Genomic DNA, 23526 nt, shown 5'->3' with positions numbered 1-23526 from the left:
TAAAAAAATATTAAATAAAATCCAATGATAAAATTATGAATTTAAACAAGATGGCTACACCTCTGCTAACGTAAGAGGCACTGACAGTATCTGGACATTAAATTAAATAGGAAACTTTTGCCTCTACAGGAAGTTAAACTGCCATATATCTGCCTCTCGAATGTGTGTAGTTTTAGTTTAGGTGCAGCGAATGCACATTATAATTTGGACCACGAAACAACAATTTACGTTTCATTTTGTCAGTGTTAAAAACAATATTGTAATGCTTAGTGGTGTGGAGAATGTAATACACCATTTTGTAGTATTTAGCACTTGCAACATTACACATGCAATTGGCCTATCGCAAATTAAACAATTAACAACCATGTTATTTAAATGCTTCAAATAGCACACCAAAAGCAGAATGTTGCAAGTGTAAAATATATATATATCACGGTACTTAAATATGTCACTTCAATGGTCTTCGTAGTAGCAAAGGATTAAAGAAGTCAGTCCCTAAATTTAATATCACATTCTCTCGAGGTCCGGTTCACTCATAGTCCGAGAGTTGCCGAACACAAACTCCCCGCTTTCGTCGTCACACGGAGAGTCCAGCGTGGGGTCGATCTTCTCGAGGAGGTTGACGGCCACGGCTGCAAACTCCTCCCAGGCCATGTGCGAGGACTGGGCCTCCTCCTCCAAGGACTTGGTGGCCGGGGAGGTAAATTCATCGGGCGTTATGCTGAAGTTGTCCGAGCTGCCAAACACTTGCTGTTCATCTGTGGAAATAAATTGATAATCCGTGATAAACAATAATAAGATTCTAAAAACTGGGATGGCTTCCCTGGCATGTAGCGGGGATAGAAGATAATCAAACGTCAAGGCCTTCCCTCTATAATTTATAAGTAGGTGCTTAAATACCTATCAACATAATTATAAAGCATATTATACAATTTTTCCAGAGGAACGTCACTATCTCAATGACAATAATCATTTTTCAAACTTTCTTCAGGCAGGTAGGTAGGTGTAATATTGACTATTCTGATTTGGCAGCTCGTGATCCAAGTTCACAAAAACTCTGGTGAGAAAAAAAGGCAGTATCCAACACCGCCACCATCTTGAACCGGAAACAGAACGTACAAACTAATGTTCATTCAGACGAAATGACAAACGGTCGATAACAGGTATTCGCTACGCTCAGTCAAATAAGTTGGCGGGATAGTTTAGCCGAACTAGCAGTAGACTGTTTACACGTGAGTGAGAAGTAGAGGTTGCTTGTGGAGAGGTTGAAATGCAAGACAAGCCTAGTATAGTCAGTAGTACCCACCCAGCATATTGAGCAACAAGGGCGACAGCAAAGCCACATCGGCCTGTGAGAGGGGTGCGGCATTCCACAGAGCCTGGCACAGCAGCTGCGCGGGGGCCCAGGCGCGCTGTGCGGCCGCATGCTGTAGAGCTGCCACGGCATGCCGTGCCCCCCCTCGTAGCAGCCAGGCGTGGCGAGCAGAAGGATCGGCCGCCATATTTACCAGCACGCCGGCTGCAGCAAGCGAAGTCTCTTCATCATCTGATGGAGATTGCACACATCAAATAAAGCAAACACGTTCATCGTTTCGTTTTATCAACAGCAGTAAGTCTCAGTGTAATATTATCTACCCTTAATATAAACTTTTATAGTGATCTAAGGGCAGTTTGACCAAAAAAATTCCCCTTTTTTTTCCCATTTTTGGGGATATTTTTTTTCAAATTTGGGGTAATTTCTCATTTACCCCATTTTTGGTGAAAAATGCCTGCCGACTCAGTTTCGTCCGTAGATTCTGGTCCCGCTGGCAACCCAGTAGGATCACAGGGGGACAGGGAAAACATCATTGAAAAGATTCAAGCTATTCTCAGTTCAAGATCGCCGACTGCCGGGCCTTCTAAGGTCAAGAAAAAGCTAAAAACAAAGTCTCAGAGAGAACAAGAAATAATAGACTCAGACAGTGAGGCAGTCTCTGATCAACCTCCTACTCGTCGTACCCCATTCTCGGCGGACACGTGTGAAATGCCCTCCATTGCGCCCTCTACGACTCCAAATGCGGAGAGCAAGAAACGGGTCCGTTACAGTAATTCTCCGGGCAACCAAGAATGGAAGGCAATTCCAGCCTTGGCCAAGTGCCAAAAAATAAGAAACATCTTAATGGATGGCACGAACAAACTGAACAAGACTGTTAAAAGTTCACTTAACTCCACCCTTGATGACCTGATGTCGGACATCACAAGGCTTATGCTGGAATTAAATACACTTTCTACTAGGAGCACTACTATAGACGAAATGCTGAGTGCACAGTCAGCGCTTTCGTCCAAGCTGGATCAAGCGATAAAAACTCGTCTTGTCATGCCTAGTATCCCTCTTGCCAAGGAAACTATGTCATACGCAAATGCTGCGGCAAATTTGCCAGCTTCAAAAAAGATTTTAATAAATGGCTTTGAGCGACCGATCCCCCAGAAGCCACTTACAGTTCTATTCTACCCAGATGCTCCAGAGGGTAAAACCTCGGAGGAAACTCTTAAAACGCTGGAAAAAATCCTTAATCCCAAGAAGGATGACTTCCAAATTGTACGACCTAGGAAGATCAAAGGTGCCGGTATGGCTTTTCAAGCCAAAGATAAAAAGGGCCTGGAGAACATTAAGAAAGCCGAAGCAAAACTCGCGGCAAGTGGTCTGAAGATGATCAACCCTCTGGGCCGACTTCCGAAAATTGTAATTTATAATGTGCATAAAGGAGAACAATCCACAGATCAGGAGCTCTTTTCCGAGATTTTTGCGAACAATTTATCCGGCCGGACTTCACTGTCTTTGGAGGATCACCTTCGGACCATGCGACGAGTTTCGCTTTTCGGTAAACGAGATACTCCCACCATGAATATGGTGGTGACTTGTCATCCAGCCGCTCGCAAGGTCTTACTAGATAGCGGAATGTGCTTCCTTGGGTGGAATGCCTGTCGCACTCGCGATTATACAGGAGCCACAAGATGCTTCAAGTGTCAACAGTACGGCCATATCAGTAAGTCCTGCTCTCAGGATAAAGAAACCTGTCGCCACTGCGCCGCTGTGGGACACAGTCATGAGGATTGCCCCAAGAAGGCACTTCCCGCTGTCTGTGCTACCTGTACTCGTTTCAGGAAGGTAGCTGACCACCCTACTGGGGATAGGGACTGTCCGGCACAGCTGGCTACAATCAACGCACAAGTCAGAATGACTGACTATGGCTCCTGCTAATCTCCTCTCCCTAGGTCAGATTAACTTACAGCGTTCCCGGATGGCCACACTGGAGGTGCTGCGGGTCATGTCTGACCTAAACATCGACATCATGCTTATACAGGAACAGTACACTTGGGAAGGTAAGACTCCTATTGACTTTCCGGGAGCGGTACTCGAGGTCGGCTCTTTACCGGGGGCGGGTGTTCTGGTCAACACTTCGTTGATTAGCCCCCTCCTTCTGGCCGGGCTATCCAATGAGTACCAAACCTGTGTATGTATTAAATTTGCTGATACTGAGATCTTTTTGATCTCAGTTTATTTTAAATGGGGGAACCCGGTAGGACCACATATCCTGAGTCTGACACGCGCCCTAAACGCGCTTAAAGGTCGTAACATAGTTATCGGAGGTGACTTTAATGCTCCCTCTCCACTATGGTTTGACAATAATAAAATTCATTCAGTACGATCACGGACTGATGCCGTCGAAGACCTGATTGCTGCGCAAGGCCTTTGTATCGTCAACGAACGGAGTTCGTTTTTCACTTTTTCAAACCATATGGGAGAGAGCAACATTGATTTAACTCTTTGCTCTGAATCAGTTGCGGCCAGGATATCAAAATGGATGGTCCACGAATGCGCAATAAATTCGGATCACAGACTTATCACATTTACGATTGGTGTCAAGAAAACCGAAGCTCCAAGATCCTCCTGGAATTTCAACACCACTAGGGCGAACTGGGATAACTTTGGGGAAGCTCTACAAGATACATTAAGGGATTTTCACCACGTAGCAGCTACCGATCCGGACAATTTGGGGAATTTTTTCAACTCGGCTGTAGTATCAGCGGCCAACTCATCTCTGGGCAGAACAAACCCAAAGACAATTATCCGGACGACGTGGTGGTCACCTGAGCTGACTTCGCTTAAAGGGGTTTATAAGAGAGCTTATAGGGCACTGGGTTTGTCCAGGAGGGGTGGCTGCACGGAGGAGGAGACAGCCCCTCTCTGGGCCGAACTCGGAAAGTCCAGGGCGATCTTTAAACACGCTGTACTTTCTGCGAAACGAGCTGCCTGGCATAATTGGGTTAATAATGTGGGCAACGCCAACCCGTGGGAAATCCACAGCGCAATTGAAAAATCCGGAAAAGGATCGGATCGGTATTTGTCTAGTCTCATTGGGATCACAGAAGGTAGGAACGCTGAGACGATAGACGTGGCCTCTACTCTCAATACACTTTTGGGCAAGTTAGTTCCTGTAGAATCAGTAATTGGGGAAAGTGACCACCATAAACAGGTAAGACATCTGGCACGGCTTCCGCCTAGAGACCTCGCCCAAGAGGATAGAGTCATTCCAGTCACTAGAGCAGAAATTGATTCAATAATTAAGGGTTTGGGTCCTAGGAAGGCACCAGGGCATGACAGACTCAATGGTGTGATAGCGTAGCAAGTCTGGATCCACGCTAGGGAGGAACTCTTCCAAGTGATGGAAACGTGTTTGAGAAGAGGAGTTTTCCCTTCTGAATGGAAGAGAGGCGTGCTCAGGGTCATACCTAAGGGGAACGGCAAGCCACTAACTGATGTCAAGGCCTATCGGCCCATTACCTTACTTCCAGTGCTTGGCAAGATCCTGGAAAAACTTATCCGGCATAGACTACGACAATCACTCTCCCCGTCCAGCGATCTTCAATTTGGCTTCGTCCCCGGTAGATCCACCGTGCACGCCATGTCGTTTGCGCTTAATTGGGTGAAGGTTTGTACTAAGAGGTATGTAGTTGCAATCTTCCTCGATATCACTGGTGCCTTCGACTACGCGTGGTGGGACATGATACGCATCAAGGCTAAAAATAGGAACTGCCCAAAACTTTTATTTAAATCGGTGGACAATTACTTATCGGGCCGCACCATCATTATATCTCATGGCGACACCGTTATTGAACGCGAAGCCGATATGGGGTGCCCTCAAGGCTCCAACCTAGGTCCTGAATTTTGGAATATAACCTTCGATGACTCCTCTAGGTTACCCTTGCCTGAAGGATGTATCATGATCGACTATGCGGACGATAAAATGTTTCTTGTCTCTGGGGACAGTAGAAGAGAAGTTGAACGTAAGGCTGGTAAAGGTTTGGACACCCTCCTTAAATGGGGGGAGAGGAATAAAATGACCTTCGCTCCCCAGAAGACAATGGGTCTCCTGATGAAGGGTTCTTTCAGTAAGGAAAGAAACCCTACCATCCGTATGGGAGACACTAATATCAAATTTGTGGATAACGTCAAATACTTAGATGTCACTCTAGATCGATCGTCCTCCTTTCTGGCTCATGTCAAAGATGTATCCAGCAGGGCTCAGGCGCTTTTCCTGAAGCTAAGAAGAATCTCCACGGCTGAGTGGGGACTTCGCAGACCGGCTCTGCACGCTCTCTACAGGGGGGTATATGTTGCGCAAGTCTCATATGCTGCCTCTGTTTGGGAGCACCGCCTGGATAACTGCTTAATACTTCTAGCTCTCAATAGGGGTCAATGCACTCCCCTGCTGGCACTATCTGGGGCATATCGAACCGTCGCCTCGGACGCTTTGCCAATTTTGGCTGGTGTACTACCAATTGATCTAGAGATTAGGGAAGTGTTAGCGAAGCAGCGATTAATCCGAGGATCCCCGGCAAACCACCTTGGTGTCGTTCTGACACCGGGTGGACCAGGAACTCTCCCAGGACTGCTCCGAACGATGAGGAACCTGTCGCTCAAAGAGTGGCAGGTCCGTTGGGATAGGTCGAGCAAGGGAAGATGGACCTTCTCCTTCTTCCCTTCAGTTAAACTCAGAATGGAAGGGGCCTTCCTCAAACTGGACCATCACGTTACGCAGCTCCTTTCAGGACATGGGGAATTCAGGGGAAGGCTTCACAGCCTTGCCCTGTCCACCCACCCCAATTGCGCTTGTGGCAATAATTACCAGTCGGCCGAGCACATTCTGTGGCACTGTGAGATTTTGAAGGATGCCAGAGACGAAATGATAGAAGGTCTGAATGTCCCCATTAGACCGGTGTGGAACACCGATCTTGTTTCTAACAGTGTGAATTTCGAATGTTTGAGGAAGTTTACTAGGATCTGGGTTGAGAGATGGCCTGTGCTTAGAGTCGTTGACTAGTGTAATAATTGGGAACCCCCGGTGTACTGCTCCTGCTCCATGACTTATTCTTTTACAACTCTTTCATTATTGTATATGCTATTCTGTTTTTCTCATTTTATTATTCTTATCTTATTTCTTTTTCTTACTGTACCAGCTGTTGCAGATGATTTCCATTCGTTTATATTTTGTTTTTTTGTTTTTTTTAATTAACTTGTCTAGTACTTTTTAATTCTTATTTTCTGTTTTCTTTTCATATGTTTCTTTTTCCCTGTCTAAGGTTAACACACTGTTTTTCTTTTTACAGACACTGTAAGCACTCTTATATATTTGTGTTTACTATTATCTCTCTTACTTTACTTTGTTATCTTATTCAATACTTACTGTCCTCTCTACAGACCATGTAGATCTTATTTTTACACCTTTACTTTTGTTTTTACTTATTTACCGTTGCCCTTATGTGGCACTTTTTGGATTGATTATTGTTTTTCATTTTTCCTCTTATTTTCTCTTCTTTTTACATGTATTTTTTCCGGTTTTCATTTCTTTTTTTTTAGTAACAGCAACGAGTTTACAGGCGAGAACTGAACTCCGTTGTCTGTTTTGTTTTGTTTATTTTCCCCATTAGGGGTTGGATAACGGGCCTCGTCCCCGCATGCACGACTGGAGCTTCTTATTATTCTTTCTTACCGGGGGACTCCGCCAATCACCTGCGCCACCCCTGATGAGCGTTGGTGGTCAGAGGGGTGACTGTGCGGGCTGGGGTAACCTCCACCCTGCCTCCGACCTCCTGACGCTTCTTTCCCTTAGGTTCTTTAGGGTTTTATCCCTCTTTTTCCAATACTTATCTTCAGGGCACCACCGGGTGGTCGGCTAAGGGGTGTGGAAGTCCTGACCTGCACCAGTCGCCCCAACCACCACCAATTTCTCAACAGGACTGCCAGTCGTGGTTCGGCGAAACTCCCCCGTCACTCTATTGTTTACTTTACTTTTATGTGTTTACAGGTACTGGAGTGTGGGTCCCTTCCACCAACTATCTGCCTGACACTTGAACTTGATTGTTTTGTTGTTTATTTTTCTGTGTTGTCCTTAGTTTAGTACTTGTAAGCGCTTGCATACCGCTTCATAACACCGTATGCGGGGACATTGAAGGTCTCATTAGCTTCATTTATTTATTTCCTAGCTTCATTTATATAAATTGTAGAGCCGTTTATTCAAAAAAATTAGATTCATGCGAGAGCTCCGAAGGGGTGACCATAAGTCACCTATACCGGGGTGGGACAGGGTGGGTGTACCTTCAAAGCAGTAAGTTTATGTGAAATTGCCATGAGCAAAAGAACTTCGATAAGACCATTTTTTCTTTCATTGTTCCTTGTTTTATTACAATATTATTTTTAAAATGTGTACAATTTTGAATTAAAGAATTTCAGATTACTATTATAAATCCTCTCAAAATAAATAAAACCAGGGGCGCAAGTTTGGAATATTGAAAAACCTGATTTATTACCACGGCGTAGGTATAGTTAAAACGCCCTTAAACCAGGTTTAAGGCTGGCTCAACTATAGCAATGCTGAATCGGCACCTACAAATCTAATAAGTAAGATAGAAAAGATCTAGTTGTTTGAACCATTCCCCTTAACCTCTTGTGTGCCGCCGTATCCAATAGGCACATTCATTTCACTAAGCTAATCTGGGAAAACTACTTATGGTAGATTATATACTAATTTTATAATTACATATATAACACATTATCTGGTAAGATGGTACAATTTACAAAAATGTCATTTTTCAAAAAACAATTAAGTTATTATGAAAATAGAATCAGCTGGTGGAGGGCGAAAAATGAACGTCAGCAATCCAAGAGTTAACCGCGGATTTTCAGCCTGTCAGCTTTTGGTAAAATTTTAATGACGTTTATGGTTAAAACATGTTAAAATTTATAAAAGTATCGGCGGCTAAAGAATCATTATTTTCGACTACCATAATACGGACATGTGTCTAGTGTGGTAGTAGAAAAGCATGTAAAAAACCTGTATCCAAATATATTTTTATGAATAAAGAAAAAAAAAAAAAATTAAGGGAATATTTTCAAATAATTAAAAATTATTATGAGAACATTTGAAGAGAAATACCACTATCCAGTAATGTAGTGATGTCCATGAGTGCCCCCGCGTCCACAAGATAGTCCCGAATGAGCTGACTGCGGGACATGTTGCCCAGCACCCGCACGGCCTCTGTAACACACTGGCTCACCTCCAGCGTCAGCAGGCGGCAGAGGACTAAACAATTCCATAATGACTATGATTAAAATTTAAATAAAAATAATAATTACAAAATCATCGGGCATGTAAGAACATATTTGACCAATATTGGCCGCCATCTTAGCAGTCAGCTTCAAGCATAGCTTTAAGGCTTTGATGTAGATAGGTGTTGGTTTTCGTATAGCACAAAAATATTATACACTTTTGACAAAATATTTTGATCAGTGCAGGTAAAAATTAAGCTCCTGTTATGTTTTTTCCTAACCTAACCAAATCTCAAATATCACTTCAATAAAACTAAAGCATCACATAAACCTAAAGTACCACTGTAACGAAATTGAGGTAGGTAAGTACTTTCATATTTGAATATTCAAATTCCATTTTTAAAAAGTACTTATACAAATAATAACACAGGAGTTGATTTTGACAAGTGAATTGGTAGGAAAACAGAAACCAGATTAGAAGAAAAAATTTAGAGGTTAGAAAAGGCTTTGAAATTTGTTGAAGGTTCAATAAGTGTCCAACTTCAGTAAAATATTGGCAGTATTTACTTGTATCGGATGGCAACTCTGGTCACTAGTATTGCTAGTGTAGAATGGCATAATCATGCTTAAAATCCATTAAAATTTCTCAAACTCACAACTTGTGCCGCTAGGAGACGCAAGTGCAGCATACTACTTTCAGAACATATGGGAAATGTCAGAAGTTGGAAGTATTATAACTATTTTACAGTATTTGGTATAAATGACAACCCACCAGTGCACATATCAATCTGCAGCCTGCCGAAGGCCTCCCCATCCCCGCCGTGGTAGAAGGTGAGGTTGTTGAGGGTGGCCAGCGCGGAGGCCAGCAGCAGCGGGCTGGAGGTGGGCGAGTGCGCGCGCAGACAGCCCAACAGCCATCGCTGCAGGCGGCCCCCGCACGGTCCTCGGCACAACATGCTACCCACCGAGGAGTTCATGCACATGTTGGCCAGCACGCGAACCGTCTAGCAAAGAAAAACCTTTTAAAACTTCTGAAAACTTTTATAAATTCCAAAAGAAACTCCCAATCACTTATGACACTTATGTTGCATTAATTTATTTATTTGATATCAACGGAATAAATATACCATATAATAATTGTACGTCGCAATAAAATACAAGCACGAGAAATTACTAGAAATCATTTTTAGAAATAACAATTAAGTGTGGCATTTGATCGTACAATGACATCAGAAAATATATACATATTTTAGAAAATATAACATAAAATATAAATGAACACAAGCTCTCGAAGGATATATTTATAAGTAAGTAAGATACAAGTACATACAAAACTTATTAAATTAATGTTGATTGAAAAGATATGATAATATGTATAGACTTCTTGCAGCTACCTTCCATGCAGTAATTTTTTTATTATTTATTTAAAGAATGCGAAGAAGTTCAAAATGTTCTTCGGAAGAAGTTAAGATCTGGGAAGCTACATTTTTGAAGTAGGATTTTTAAATTTTTTAAGTTTTTAGAATGTTTTAAGTCGGTAACAGGTTTTTTTTCACCTTTCTTTCTTTTCTTAAATATTATATACGCTTATAATATTTAAGAGTACCAAGTGTTATGTTAATTTTTTTGTTGTTATCTTAACTGTAAAAAAAAACCTTGTTCTCTGTATCATGCACTAAATAATATGTTAAATTTAAAAATCATGTAAAAGCCCATTGTTGACAATTAATAAATAAATTACCAAATACCTGGTGAACTTCATTAAAGGAATTTTTTTCGTTTTTTTTGCTTATGTGAAAACGTACAAGAGTCAGTCAGCCAGTGAGACTATGAAATCTCCAATTGGGGTACGTTGTGAGGCTGAAGGTAGTGGAGAGGGGAAGGCGATGATAAGAGGAAGGTGGGGAATTACCTGGCTATTCAGATCTGGTCACCAAACACAGCCAAAGCCATTTCAATCAATGTGTGCCGCAAATAACCAACTAACTAATCATCACGCCATTTACCGCAGGGCTAGGCAGAGAGGATGGACCGCCAAACAACTCGGTCACACCACACTCCTTGCCTCATTCACAGTCATACATCGTCGTATACATACTCTTCTATTATTCTGACTCTTGACATGGCCCGACTCTAGTATCTGATTCACTTGATCGTGCCATGTCTTCCTCGGGCGTCCCCAACTTATGCTACCATTCACATTTGCATCGTATATTCTCCTTACACTCCTTTCTTCGCTCATTCGCTCTACATGCCCAAACCATCTAAGCGTCCCTTTCTTAATCTTAATCACTACGCTTACATCAGCCTTGGTTTCTTTGCGGATCTCCACATTTCTCACACGATCATACATGGTTTTACCACACATACGCCTCAGGGATCTCATTTCTACAGCATTCAGTCTACTTTCATCATTTCTCTGCCAGTTCCATCACTTCCGAACATCAGGGTAGGTACCAGCACTCCATTGTGGACTGCTAGTTTCGCTTCTTTGGACAATTTTAAGATAGCGCCAACTGCGTTCAGTCCTCCATTAATGGAGTTACCTGCATTTACCCTTCTTTCAATATCTCTGTCAGCCTTCCCATCTCTCGTAAACATACTCCCTAGATACACAAACTCATCCACCTGCTCCAATCGCAAATATATTATTTTAAATGAGTTAATTTTGAAATAACAAAAATTCATCATATGAAATTTACTTGCGCTCTCCGGGATTTAAGCCCGCAACCGCCTGCTTGCTAGTAGAGAGCCTTACCCCTCGACCACAGAGGCTCTCAGTTGGGCTACTGTCAACCCGCTGGGCTACTGTCAAGTACATAACGTGAAATATGGGAGACAGCATAGTGGACCTACGACTTGAATGAATTTGAAGACAATCCTCGCTAACCTTAACCATGACATCCTCGTCAGACCCACTGGAGCCATCCAGGTCGCTGCCAATGATGATGTTCTCCGCCGTGTCAAACTCCCCCCCAGGCCAGCAGCGTTTCAGGTACACTTCCAGAACATTCAGCAGGGCATCGGTCGCTCCCGACTCTTCGTATAACTGAAAATTGCAACAAATAATATTAGAACAACAAATTGTTAGGAATTTTAAGGGGCTGGTTTGGGTACCGCAGCCCCGGGAATCATTTATTGAATAACCAACACCTCTACCATAGGTCACCCCAAGTGGTTCGCCACATTTGGTGACTAAGCGGGGATGCTCGGGTTCATCGGGTGAGGTTTGATCAACTCTCCACCAGCTGCGTGGTGGGCCAGATCAGGAGAGGCCGGTTGAGTGATACGCTTTGACCTCTCTAGCTGGACTCTCTTAACTTATCGTCTCGAACCGCAGTGCCAGGTATGGATCCATACGTCTGTCACTCTTGGACACACTGATCCCTAGATTCCCCACCCCTCATACCTTTTTCTTTTCCACTTCAAAAAGAGGCCTCCATGGGGCACTGAGGCAAATTATTTTCCTCAGAACCCTCTGTGTGGAGTTAATGTAAAATAGAACTGCTATAATAGCTTAATTTGTTATATATAAACTCCTTTACTTATAAACATTGAAAAACTTGATTTATTACCACGGCGTGTGTAGGATTGAAACTGCCTTAAATCTGGCTTGAGGCTGGCTATAATATACCACTGTTGAACTGGCATATAAGAATCTAATTAGTAAGACGGAAAGCGTTTTTAAGTCGGGCCTCCTGCGACCAAATGTTTTAAAAACATTGGGTCGCGGCCACAACATTTTTTTTCCCTCGGAATCGGAAAACAAAAACATTGCAGCCCTGCCCCAATATTTCATTTTTGCACAAACATTTGGTTCAATGTTTGTAATAATAATTGTCACTGGAATCCCACTTTAAAATAATTACCTTAGACTGGTATGTTTGAGAAGAAGGAAGAAGATAAAGACAACCATTAGAATAGCCACACCTTTGATACCTACCTTTTCCATAGTTCTGCTGGCTTCGGGCATTGGGAATCTCAGTGGTTAAAACGATTGTCAATTAATTATTATTGCCTCATTAGGCACTTTTGTGGTAGCGGTACCTAATTCTCAAAGATTGACAATACTTTTTTACTGTAAAGTGTTGCTTTGATGCTATAATTACACAGTAAGAGAAAGGGTGGGGAGGTCACCTGCAGGCGTGTGTGGTCGTTGCAGGCCACCATGTTGCCGAGGATGTAGTTGAGGCGCACCACCAGCGGAGCCCTGTCTGAGTACCTGCCCAGCAGCTTCACCACGGAAGTCAGCAGCCCCTTCTGCTCACACAGCGCCACACAGCACTCAAAGTCCGCTGACAGGACGCTGTTAATTATTAGTTAATTTAAAAACTGAATATAAATTCATCATCATAATTTTCTATTCCTTATCCTAATCAGTTTGGGGACCCGTGCCTTCGACAAGAGGCCTGTACTGGATACTCACACCAACGACATTGACTTTAAATAGCTGGCTTCCTTAAGGATACCTTGGGTAAGGATTTATTTTTGAAGCATTGGGCCAGTTGTTATTATTTATTGGGTGTACAGTCTACACCTACACATGTTAATAGGGTTGGTTATTCCTATCTCTAAAAATGAATGTTTGACAGCCTGGAAGGACAAAGACATTTTTTTAAATGCGTCATAGCACTGAAAATTAATTACTTAGGTCCAACGGTTTTATTGTGCGAATAATTCAACTTTGTACAAACTACATGACATGTGCATAATGATAACAACCTTATCATTCTAGAAATATGTGATAAGAGATAAACAATTTCCTTAATTATACTAACAATTATAACATTTTAGGTATATATAAATTCCTGTTTCCGATACAGTCTAGGTCCTGTGCTACTACAGTGGCCTCAGTCCATTGCAGGTCCAGTCTCTCAGACAGTCCCTGGAGCTGCTTTTCACAGCTTAGTGGTCAATTGGATATCATATAAGTTGGTTAGGTCTTCATAGTATTGCCGAAATTTCCATTGTATTATTCCTACACGGGCTTATTGTTGTCACACCAGCCGCTGGGCTATGTTTGGAAGAACAAACCTCTATTTAAAACAATCTGCCACGACTGAATCAACTCCTTGTGACATCTTACCTCAGGGTCCTTGAAACATTAGTCTCCACATCCAGATCATCCGCAAAGAGCTTCACGGTCCGGCATAACTCCGCCATGGCCCCCGTGTTCAGGAACTCTCTGAGCGCCCCCTCTTCCCCCTGGCTGTGAGGGCTGCCCCCTCTGTGGCTAGGGCTGTGTTCGGAGGGCCCCCGGCTGCTGCCCATCTCACCCGGACCCGCCATGTTGCGCAGGGCCCCTGTCAGTTGATAAAGCGCATGGCAGCCCTGCTCGCCTACAGAAGAGGGGTCTTCTAGCCTCTAGAATTAGAAAATTATTCATATGTGATATTGTCAAGTAACAAGAAGTAGTAAATTATTATTGATTTTAGATTGTTTCAAACTACTGAGTCATCCTTCCTTCAACGGTTAGTTATGTCTTAGAACTTATAATAGGATAGTCCAACAGCTCTGTCCATAAATAAAGCTAAAGAATGAGAATGACAATCAATAGTAAAGAAAACAATTACCTATGTGAAGCTTTATTAGCTAATTTTATGGCATTGATTTTGTGAAGCATGGCTTGAAACAAAACTAAAGCTAATAATTAAATGGGTAAGTAGGTACCTACTTATAAAACTGTTGGGTAGTTACTTTCTTGTTATATTTTCCTACATATTGAATTTCAATGTGTTCCATTTTTAAAACAAACTTAACGACATATATAACTATTTGAGTTATATGTATAGTTCGACCATGATTGGTTTATTAATTTATGGTTCGACCGGTTTCGGTTGCACTCAACCTGTCGATCTATATCTCAATAAAGTGGTTTAAAACAAAGTTTAAAAAAAATCATTTACTTTTATTTGATTTTAACAATTAAACAAACAATTATGTGTAAGTAGGTATAACTTAAATAAAGTGGTTTAAAACAAAAATCATTTATTATATGTTGTCAAGGCACAAAGTGTTTGCATTGATAATTTAAAAACAAAGGAGTTGGTTTAGACGTGAGTGGTTTATTTGTGGTTTTGACAGGTGAAAATAGAGGAAACAGTTACAGTATAGAGTACAAGGAAATACGAGTTCTGGTTTATATATTACGAGTACAGACAATGGGGTTAGAGAATGATTTGAACTTTACTTTGAGTTTGTAAAATTGATGTAAAAACTGTTATTTGAGACGAAAGACACATTCACAACTCAATTACTGTTAAACTTATTGTGAAATCAGATATGAGCGCATCAGCAAAATGCTGCCTGTTCATTAAATAATAATAAAAAATCATACGGCCTGATTGAACATCTTGAGGTGAAGCGCCATAAGGGGCAGGGCTCCAATGGGCTTCATGCGTGTGAGGAGCGCGGGGCTCATGCCCAAGAACTTCAGGGCTCCGTAGCCATACACCAGGCACTCCGCATCATGCAGGGGCTCCGCACTGCCCAGACCCACCATGAATAGCTCTAGAAATATTATTCATTCAATATTTATACTATTTCTGCTTCCACCATTAAAAGCTGTCAACTTATGTTGGTGCTATGATGAACTTGCTCAGAACTGAATCTATGTCATCTAGGTGGTAATCAATTTTTTGTAGAATACACAATGACTAGTAAACTAGTATTTCTGTGAACAATAGACCTCACGCCCATAATCTTTTCAATCAAAACCTAATTCTCTCATTCTTCAATTAATAAACATGACGATTTCACATTTGATAAAAGAATATTTACCGAGCCATTAAACGGGCACCATCTTATATCGGAACCACAGAACATAACAAACAAATTTACAGAAAGCCGAAATGCAAAATGCTCGAATATCCAAGTTAAAAAAGGACTTCGCTATGCTCAATCAATAAAATATTCCTAAGATTTCATGCAAAGTCACAAATTCAAAACTAGCAACCTGCAAGATTCAAAATATGAGTAAACTCGGAAATCGAAATGAATTATTGAATCAATGTATTTATTGAATAAAGTGAATTCATTCACTAATATGAATGAACCTTCACACATCTATTTGGTTGGCCACAGGTGTTTTTGAACAATTTAAATATTTTTTTAATTCTGTAAATACAACAAACCCAAAGTGTTATCGGTGAAGAAGAGGTGGTCGTTCTTGTCATTGCGCGCAACCTTGAAGATCAGCTTGCAGATCCCTGACAGGTTACTGCCAGTCACCCGGAGCTGGAACCAAGAAACTCAGGTCATATACATTACGGCTCAGGCAATGATTAAACTGATGTCGGTGTGTTTTTGAGCTGGATAAGCAACTTTGTAAATGGCCAGAAAGGAGAGACAAAAGCGAACTATGTTTTCTATTCTATTCTAACTATTTTCGTAATTGAATTTATGGTACATAACACTCTTAACTAAACAACATATTTATTTATTTATATGCTCATTGGGCTTTTACATACATTGTTTGACTTAGAGTTAAAGAAAGTGTTTTTTTGTTGGCGGTAGATATACGGTGTTCTCAATGCTTAGACAAATAACAAAATTGAGATTAATCAATGGAATTATCCAAGACAATTCATTTTGAAGAAACATTTAAGAATTCAAGCAGAATCCTGTGGCGATTTACAGTGACATTAATCATTGTAGAACGATTTCCAAAAATATGCATATATGTATGTATTTAATTTTGCATTTATGTATTTTAAGCTTTTTAATTTCACACAGGGGGCCCTCAGGAAAATAATTTCCCTCAGGGCCTATGTCATCTTTGAGGATGCTGTGTGGGGTATTTTTGAGGAGAGGAAGGAGTGAATGTGTGTTTTGAAGAGACTCGTGTTGTAAATGGGAGGAATCACAGAGACCGGCAAATCGTTCCAAAGCCTCAAAAACGAGTCGTAAAAACTACCCATTCTCATGTGACAAATCTGTATACAAATGTTGGGCGCGCGCGTTTGGCGTGTTTCTCGACTATGCACCGGTGCCGAAGGGATGACGCTAGTTCTTCGAAGCATCTTCCATGGAAATACCGGTAGAACAAGGACAGCATTCCCACTTGACACCTGTACTCTAAAGATTGCAATAAGACTATAATATAAGACTTGCTGATTTGGAATGGCATATCAGGATGACATTCAGGATGCGGTGAGGTGTTAAATGTAATAACAATATAATTTTGAAGTGACTTACAGACAAAACAATTCGAGCAATAGCCATCAGTAACCGTTCGTTGGAACTGTCCACATATTTGTACAGAGTTTTCAGCATGAAGGCCTTTTCATCCCTGCCGATGTCCTGCCAGGAGCTCTCCTTCTCCAAAATAATATACAAGTTCTTCATATCCAGTATTATGTCCTCCTCATTGAAGAGTTTGGGACCTCCATCATTCAGTCGGTTCAGAATAACCTTGGACTCCTTCAAGACGTCCACGATTTTGGGGGAGTAGTCTTTGAAGGAAGTTTTGTAGATTCTGGGGGTCACATCGGCGCTGTTCAATTCGGGTGCCGGTATTTGAAAAGCTATCTTCATTGTATTGGTTCTTGCTGAATCTGTAAAATAAATCAAATTTAATTTTCTATGGCAATGGTACCTAACTACCTATTATATATAAATAATTGTGCAGTTTATTATTTCTGATTGATGTTTCACTCTTCGAGTGCGTTATCAGACTATCCTAACACTACCCCGACGATAGCTAACTTCCGATAAGAGAAAGTCCCAAGCAATAAGACTCAAACTACATTACATTAAAACAATTCCAGTCGAAAGATAGCTATCCAAATTTGGACAGATTTATGAATTTACTTTAAACTTCCTGCAATCAGTCAATATTATGTTTAGTCACTAGCTTTATTAAGCTTCTATCGAATACCAAAAGATGTCACTAATGTTCCTCTCATGGAATATTTTAGATAAAAAATTTATCGTGTAGTCTTGTGTATACGCCATTTTAAATTGTTTTTAAAAAATTTGAATGTTTGTTAAAAATTGCCTTTATTTGTCTGTGACCATTCTATGCATAAATAAACTACTCACTAGATGAATATCTTCCAGCTTTTTGTATGAAACAAATTGGTCCTAAAAAACCATAGATATGCAAATATATAGACAGTAAAATTCTCATTGGGGCCTACTTATTATACTATACACCAATGAAAAACTCTGAAAGTTTATTCCATAGACTTTCAGAGTTTTTCGTTGGTGGATCTCGGTTTCGATGGTAGGCAATCGTATGACATCACAATATTTCGGTTCCAATTTTCCATCGGAGTTATACACTCCCCTGATTCTGTGACTATTGACCATACTATAGACATTTCCAGTAGACCATAGACAACATACAGAAATAGAAATATTCAACATTACCCCAAACAAGTACGAGGTAGGGCAATTTCGGTAATTAACATAAGGCTGGCCGCATACATACGTTTTTCGTATTCGATTTCCGAATTAGTTTTCCGTATTCGGACATCCGAATGCACGGAATCAGTAGAAAATACATTAACTGCCGCACACGTTCGTTTTAGTTCCGAACGGAACAAATTCCTTACGCACGTTCCGAATGCCAGCCGGCGCGTTCGGAGAAAACGAATGGAAGAAACCTAATGACGTCATGTGGAACGCAGCTATTGCATACAGTTTGTTTGTGCCGACGCAAACGTACCGAAATTTCCATTCGTAATTCAGTGTTGCCAACGGATCTTGACCTAATATCGCCGTTTCTCATACATAAGGTAGCGTAAAGTAGCCGAATTTGCTGTTAGGTGGGACATGTTTAAAATTGATGTTTTTACGTGAAAATAAAAAAATTTCGTGGGGGGGGGGTGGCTAGAGAATTTCAAAAAAATAAAATTTGTCCCCAGAAAATAAAAAAAATTCATGGGGAGGGTGGCTAGAGAATTTCAAGAAAATATAAAATTTGACCCCGAAAAATAAATTTCATGGGGGGGGGGGGTGGCTAGAGAATTTCGGGACATGTTTAAAATTGATGTTTTTGAAGTAGCTTAATTGGCGACCAGTCGCCTTTTAGATTTTTTCGGCGCCGATTCTTCTCGCTCTGAGTAGCCTAAATGGCGACATATCGCCCTTGTTGGCAACACTGGTTCTGACGTTTATACATTCCGAATGAAGAAAAACGAACGTTTGCGCTAGTCTCACGGAATTCCGAATACGGAAAACGAATTCGTAAATCGAATACGGAAAACGTATGTATGCGGCCAGCCTTAGAGTATAAAATAAAGTTGCTATTCGCGTCTGTTTCTTTGTATGCTTAGTTCTTCTACACTACGCAACGAATTTTGATAGGATTTTCTCTATTATTTAGAGAATTTGTTCCGGAAGGTTTATATATATAAAAGATGAATATTGTGTTTATAGAAAGTAGAGAAAAGTCGAGCAATGCCAGGTGCAAGTCAGCTAGTAAATAATAAATTATATAACATAAAAATATGGGATAGGCAGTGAAATATAGGTTGATTCATTGGCTTTAAACCAGAGTAATCGGTTTATATAATATGTTTCAGTATTAACTTTCGGAGGTATGAATTTTGGAATGAATCCGAAACTGAACACCCAGAAATCTCTGTCGCTGAAGGTAGTTTTTTTTAAATACCTTATTGCTCAGGAGGTTAAATTATTTAAACTGTTTGAAACACTTACAGCTATCATCGGCGTTCACATGTTCAATACGAATACTCTCCTTCATCTTATAATCCCCCGAACTCTGATAGTCCAGATCTTTAATGACCATTGAATTATTGAATACATTAATCTGCTCCTGATTCTGTAGTCTGTCGACCTTGGTATCCTCGCTCTTGGACTTGAAGTCACTGAAGAGCCGCCTCTTGTTGAAGATGTCCAGGGTGATGGCCTGCGGGGGTCCGGAGAAAGCGTCTGTTATTCCCTCCATACGCTCTTTGGAGCTGAACGATGCCTTGGGCTCTGATTTCGATAAAGATGGAGTATATGCACTCTCTAAGCCGAGTGCCATTTCTTCACGTTCCTCGGATACTGAAATTAAAAACATCACAATTCAGGATTTTAAATTATGTAAGAGTTGAGTCTTATTGAAATAAAGGAGGTAGTGTCAAGGAAGAACTCTAAAGTTAACTTTAGAGCATATTTTAGTAGTGAAATAAATTTAAATTAAACTAAAATATACAGTTTTGACTTGCATAGGCTTGCAAGTTGCAATATTAGCAGCGTCGAGAGGAATTCTTGATGCTTGGAAGAGAGCATGGGGCCAAATCTCAAGCTCGGAAACTTCAAGACCTGGAATCTATTGCAAAGAAATGTCCTTTTTTGAGAACTGAGGTATCAAAGGGCCACTGCTGGGTAAAAGTGCACAAATTTAATGTCCTTTCACATAATGGCGACAGGACTTTCCATAGTCTATGTTTTTACGACCTTATTTTTTTATCAAAGTCTTTTTAAATGGCTTATTTATAATTTTACTGGTACCAAAGATGGTTGATACCAAATAATAAAAAATATTTATGACATAATTTTGCTATATTTGAATTTGAAATCCCTTAATAAAAATATATTACTTCTATTCTGCAATCTGGCGGGATTAGAAAAGGGTGCGGGATTTGCAAACCCTGGTTGGTAAGACCTGGCTATTCAGATCTGGTCTGGACTAAACATGGTTAAACTATTTAAAGCAATGTTTCAATCATTCTGAATGATAGTCTATGAACGATACTTCATTGCCTCATAAAAACAGGCCTTATGAAAGTACCATACGATTTTCTATTCCGGAATTTGCAAAGGGAAGGCGTTCAGTTGACCATCTTAGATAAAGCTGGGGAAAGAAGCCTCAAGATGCTATCTGTGAGCGCCTGGATGTCTGGAGACGCCTTGTTGAAGCGATGCGTACCTGACCCGATTAGGACAAGGAGAAGAAGAAAAGATGACGTATTATATTATAAATAAACAACACTCACAGCTGTGCAAAGCAAACGGAGACTTGATCTGTCCCGGTGACTTCCTTTGATGCAGCGGCTTAGCCAACCCGTTCAGACAAGGCAACTTAAACTTGGCTCCGTTCCCCGAAGAGTTATCTGCCTCCGTCTCCAGTTCCAGCTGCAGACTCTTGGTACGTCGGGTGGCCTCGCCCCTCTTCCTCCTGACTCCCCCGCCGGCCATCTCGGGCTTCTCGTCGATGTTGTCCAGCAGCAGTCGCTTGAACACGCCCTCGTCCAGGCTGGAGCTGAGCGCGGGAGGCATTGGAGACAGTTGGACGCGCTTCACGGAGGGGGATGAAGACATGAGACTGTCAGTGGTCTGTTGTTGAAGATATCTCAAGCTGGGAATTTATAATTTAAACAATTAAAGTTTCACTTACTCAATTTCTAGATGTGGCCAGTAGCCCAGTGATGTGCTGTTTGGTTAGCAGTTAAACAGAACGAGTTTAATATTAAAAAGAGTATTATTTACTCCCTTTTTAGAACAAGTTATGTGTGTTTAGGTTTTATATTTAACTGATGATGAACTGATGATGTGAGAATATATGAAATTTAAATCAAATACTTTAGTCGGGTCACGTCAAGAGTCTGAACAGAAGAGTTATTAGAGAAGACGCATGAATGTGAATGACGCAAGAAGTGTGAATGAAGCAAAAAGAATAAACAAAGATCGACAGCTAGCATGACCGCTAGGTCACCAGAACCAACGATTGATTCGAGCATTCCAGATTACCTGCATTAAATAATTAATTGAATAAAGTAATTAGTAATGTAACCGGACCTGACAGCGCTAGGAGGCCGGCTCGGTTTCCCCGCCTTTCCGAAGAGAGTGCGCTGGCGCTCGCGCGGGGTGAAGGGACGCTGGGTGCTGAGGGGGCGCGGGGCCCCAGATACGCCGCTCCCCCCTCCACCCCCACTACCACCACCACTGCTGTCCGCATTGCCTGTAAAATGAATTATAGACAATTTGTTTTTCATATTGTCTCGGTTCTAGCTCAAGTGTTAACACTCTCTGCCTAATGATATTTTTCTGTGAGATGACATGCCAATAACATAAACAAAATATCATGCTCGTAAAAAGTAGTTTTAGAATATGCTGTGTGGAGGGTATTTTAAGTGTATCATGAATAAAAATATTTATTTAAGTTTTTAATCCAGCAGGACTGAGTGGATGGTACAATGCTAGTCTGCCATTTTACATCAGATGTATACAAGAACAATTTTTTTTTTTAAAAGAAGATTATTTTTATTAAATTAAAAAGAAAGAAAAGAGCCACATTTAAGGAGGGAGGGATCACAAGATCAAAACACTCCACAGCAGAGCTGTTGACTGTAATGATAAATCATAAAAACTAAAATCAACTCATTTTCATGTGGCAAATGTTAGGTTCGTGTTTGGCATGTTTCCCGACTGTGTGCCAGTGCCGGAGAGATCTATGAAGCCAGTTTTCTGGAGCAGTAGCACCTTTCACTGAAATACAGTGTAACAAAGACAGCATTACCTCACCTACTGTATTCTTAAGACTTCAATGAAAGTGTCACTTCACAGGTATTACCAATATTTTGTTAGGAACACTTACCAATATGTATGTGAGCCCGAGCTTCCCTGATAATCTCGGCACTAGTTTTGTACTTGGACGGAGGGGCGTAGAAAGGCATTGAGCCAGTGGTATCTTTCTGTCCTCGCCTCATGCTGATTTACTTCAAATACGCCTTTTCTACTAAATTATCTTCTCTGGAAATAAAAAGAAACAAAAACTATTGAGAAGAGTGGTTTTTCTGATATGCTACTTGTAAAATTAGCTTTGTGTCTAACGGTTTCTTTATAGAAAAATTTGAATGAAATATAAGCACTGATAAGTATCTAACGGTTTCTTTATTGACATATTTGAATGAAAGATAAGCACTGATAAGAGATAACATTGGATTTGATCAGTCAGTTTCCTTTGAAGTAGGTACTAATTAAAATAACAACATCTATATCATAACATCTGGGGCTTTCAAAACTAGAAAATAACTTAAATCTGTAGCTATAATTACCATAATAATAAAATATACATACTACTTTGAATAAAAGAAGTTGTATGAAAAATGTATAAATAAAACGGACCCTTGCTGGAAAATGCCGGAAAACAGAGGATCGTGATGCGACACTTGCTGTCACATGTTTGTGTTTTGTAAAGTTGATGAAAATCAGTAATAAAAAATGTTAACAGCCTATCGTCTTTGGGTGTGACACTATTAAATATAGAAGGCTACATACTACTACAACAAAAAACTTGACTTCCCTTTCCATTGTTTAGTATTGCACCCCTAATTACAGGACGTATATGTACATTGCGTCATATCGCAACTCTAAAACTACGTCAAAACTACGTTGTGTCATATCACATCTCCTATAAAACGACGTCAATAGACGTTGTGTCATATCACATCTCCTCTAAAACTACGTCAATACACATTGTGTCATATCACATCTCCTCTAAATCGACATCAATAGACATTGTATCTGTGCATGTATTAAGAATGAGACGATATATGAATATGAATGAATCAAGGAGTCTGTATCAAGACAGCGGCGTTCCATTCTCTGCCTAATACTTCGAAAGATAATACATGCAGATTTTTGGTCTAGACGACTTCTTAAGACAGATCCAATGTATTATTAAACACAATGATATGATGACAGTCATTCTTTTAATTTCTAGCATCATTATTTTAAGTTAAATTTAGTTTTATAATTAATCAATGATTTTAAATATTCCTTATTACAATAATTTATATTATTTCAACAACAAACATATTGAGAAGGAAAATTAAATTAAATTTAAATAACAAACATTGAACCCTTCAAAACCGCTGACAGCTGTGACAACGGTTAAATCTCGAACTAACCATTTCACTGCAAAATAGAAAATAACACAATTAAATTGGTAACTCAAGATATTAAATTACCTTGGTATT

General features: G+C 40.5%; 1 protein-coding gene across 1 annotated transcript; it reads right to left on the bottom strand.

Annotated features, from left to right (window-relative positions):
* Nucleotides 1–507: 507 nt before the first annotated feature.
* LOC149413406 (armadillo repeat-containing protein 2) lies at nt 508–22254 on the bottom strand. The gene is made up of 14 exons (XM_089645462.1): nt 22143–22254; nt 21344–21506; nt 20542–20903; nt 19256–19606; nt 16787–17145; nt 15724–15826; nt 14928–15100; nt 13677–13954; nt 12728–12896; nt 11481–11639; nt 9363–9594; nt 8478–8624; nt 1307–1546; nt 508–758 (listed from the first exon to the last, which is right to left on the bottom strand). The coding sequence occupies exons 1-14, from the start codon at nt 22252–22254 to the stop codon at nt 508–510; spliced, it is 3099 nt and encodes a 1032-aa protein (XP_089501588.1).
* Nucleotides 22255–23526: the final 1272 nt, after the last annotated feature.

The sequence above is a fragment of the Hesperophylax consimilis genome, chromosome 22 (genome assembly GCF_061612785.1).
Source record: "Hesperophylax consimilis isolate HC1 chromosome 22, BYU_Hcon_1.0, whole genome shotgun sequence".
NCBI classification, from domain to species: Eukaryota; Metazoa; Arthropoda; class Insecta; order Trichoptera; family Limnephilidae; genus Hesperophylax; species Hesperophylax consimilis.
The sequence above is the reverse complement of the archived record's forward strand: the minus strand, read 5'-3'. Positions and strand labels throughout refer to the sequence as shown.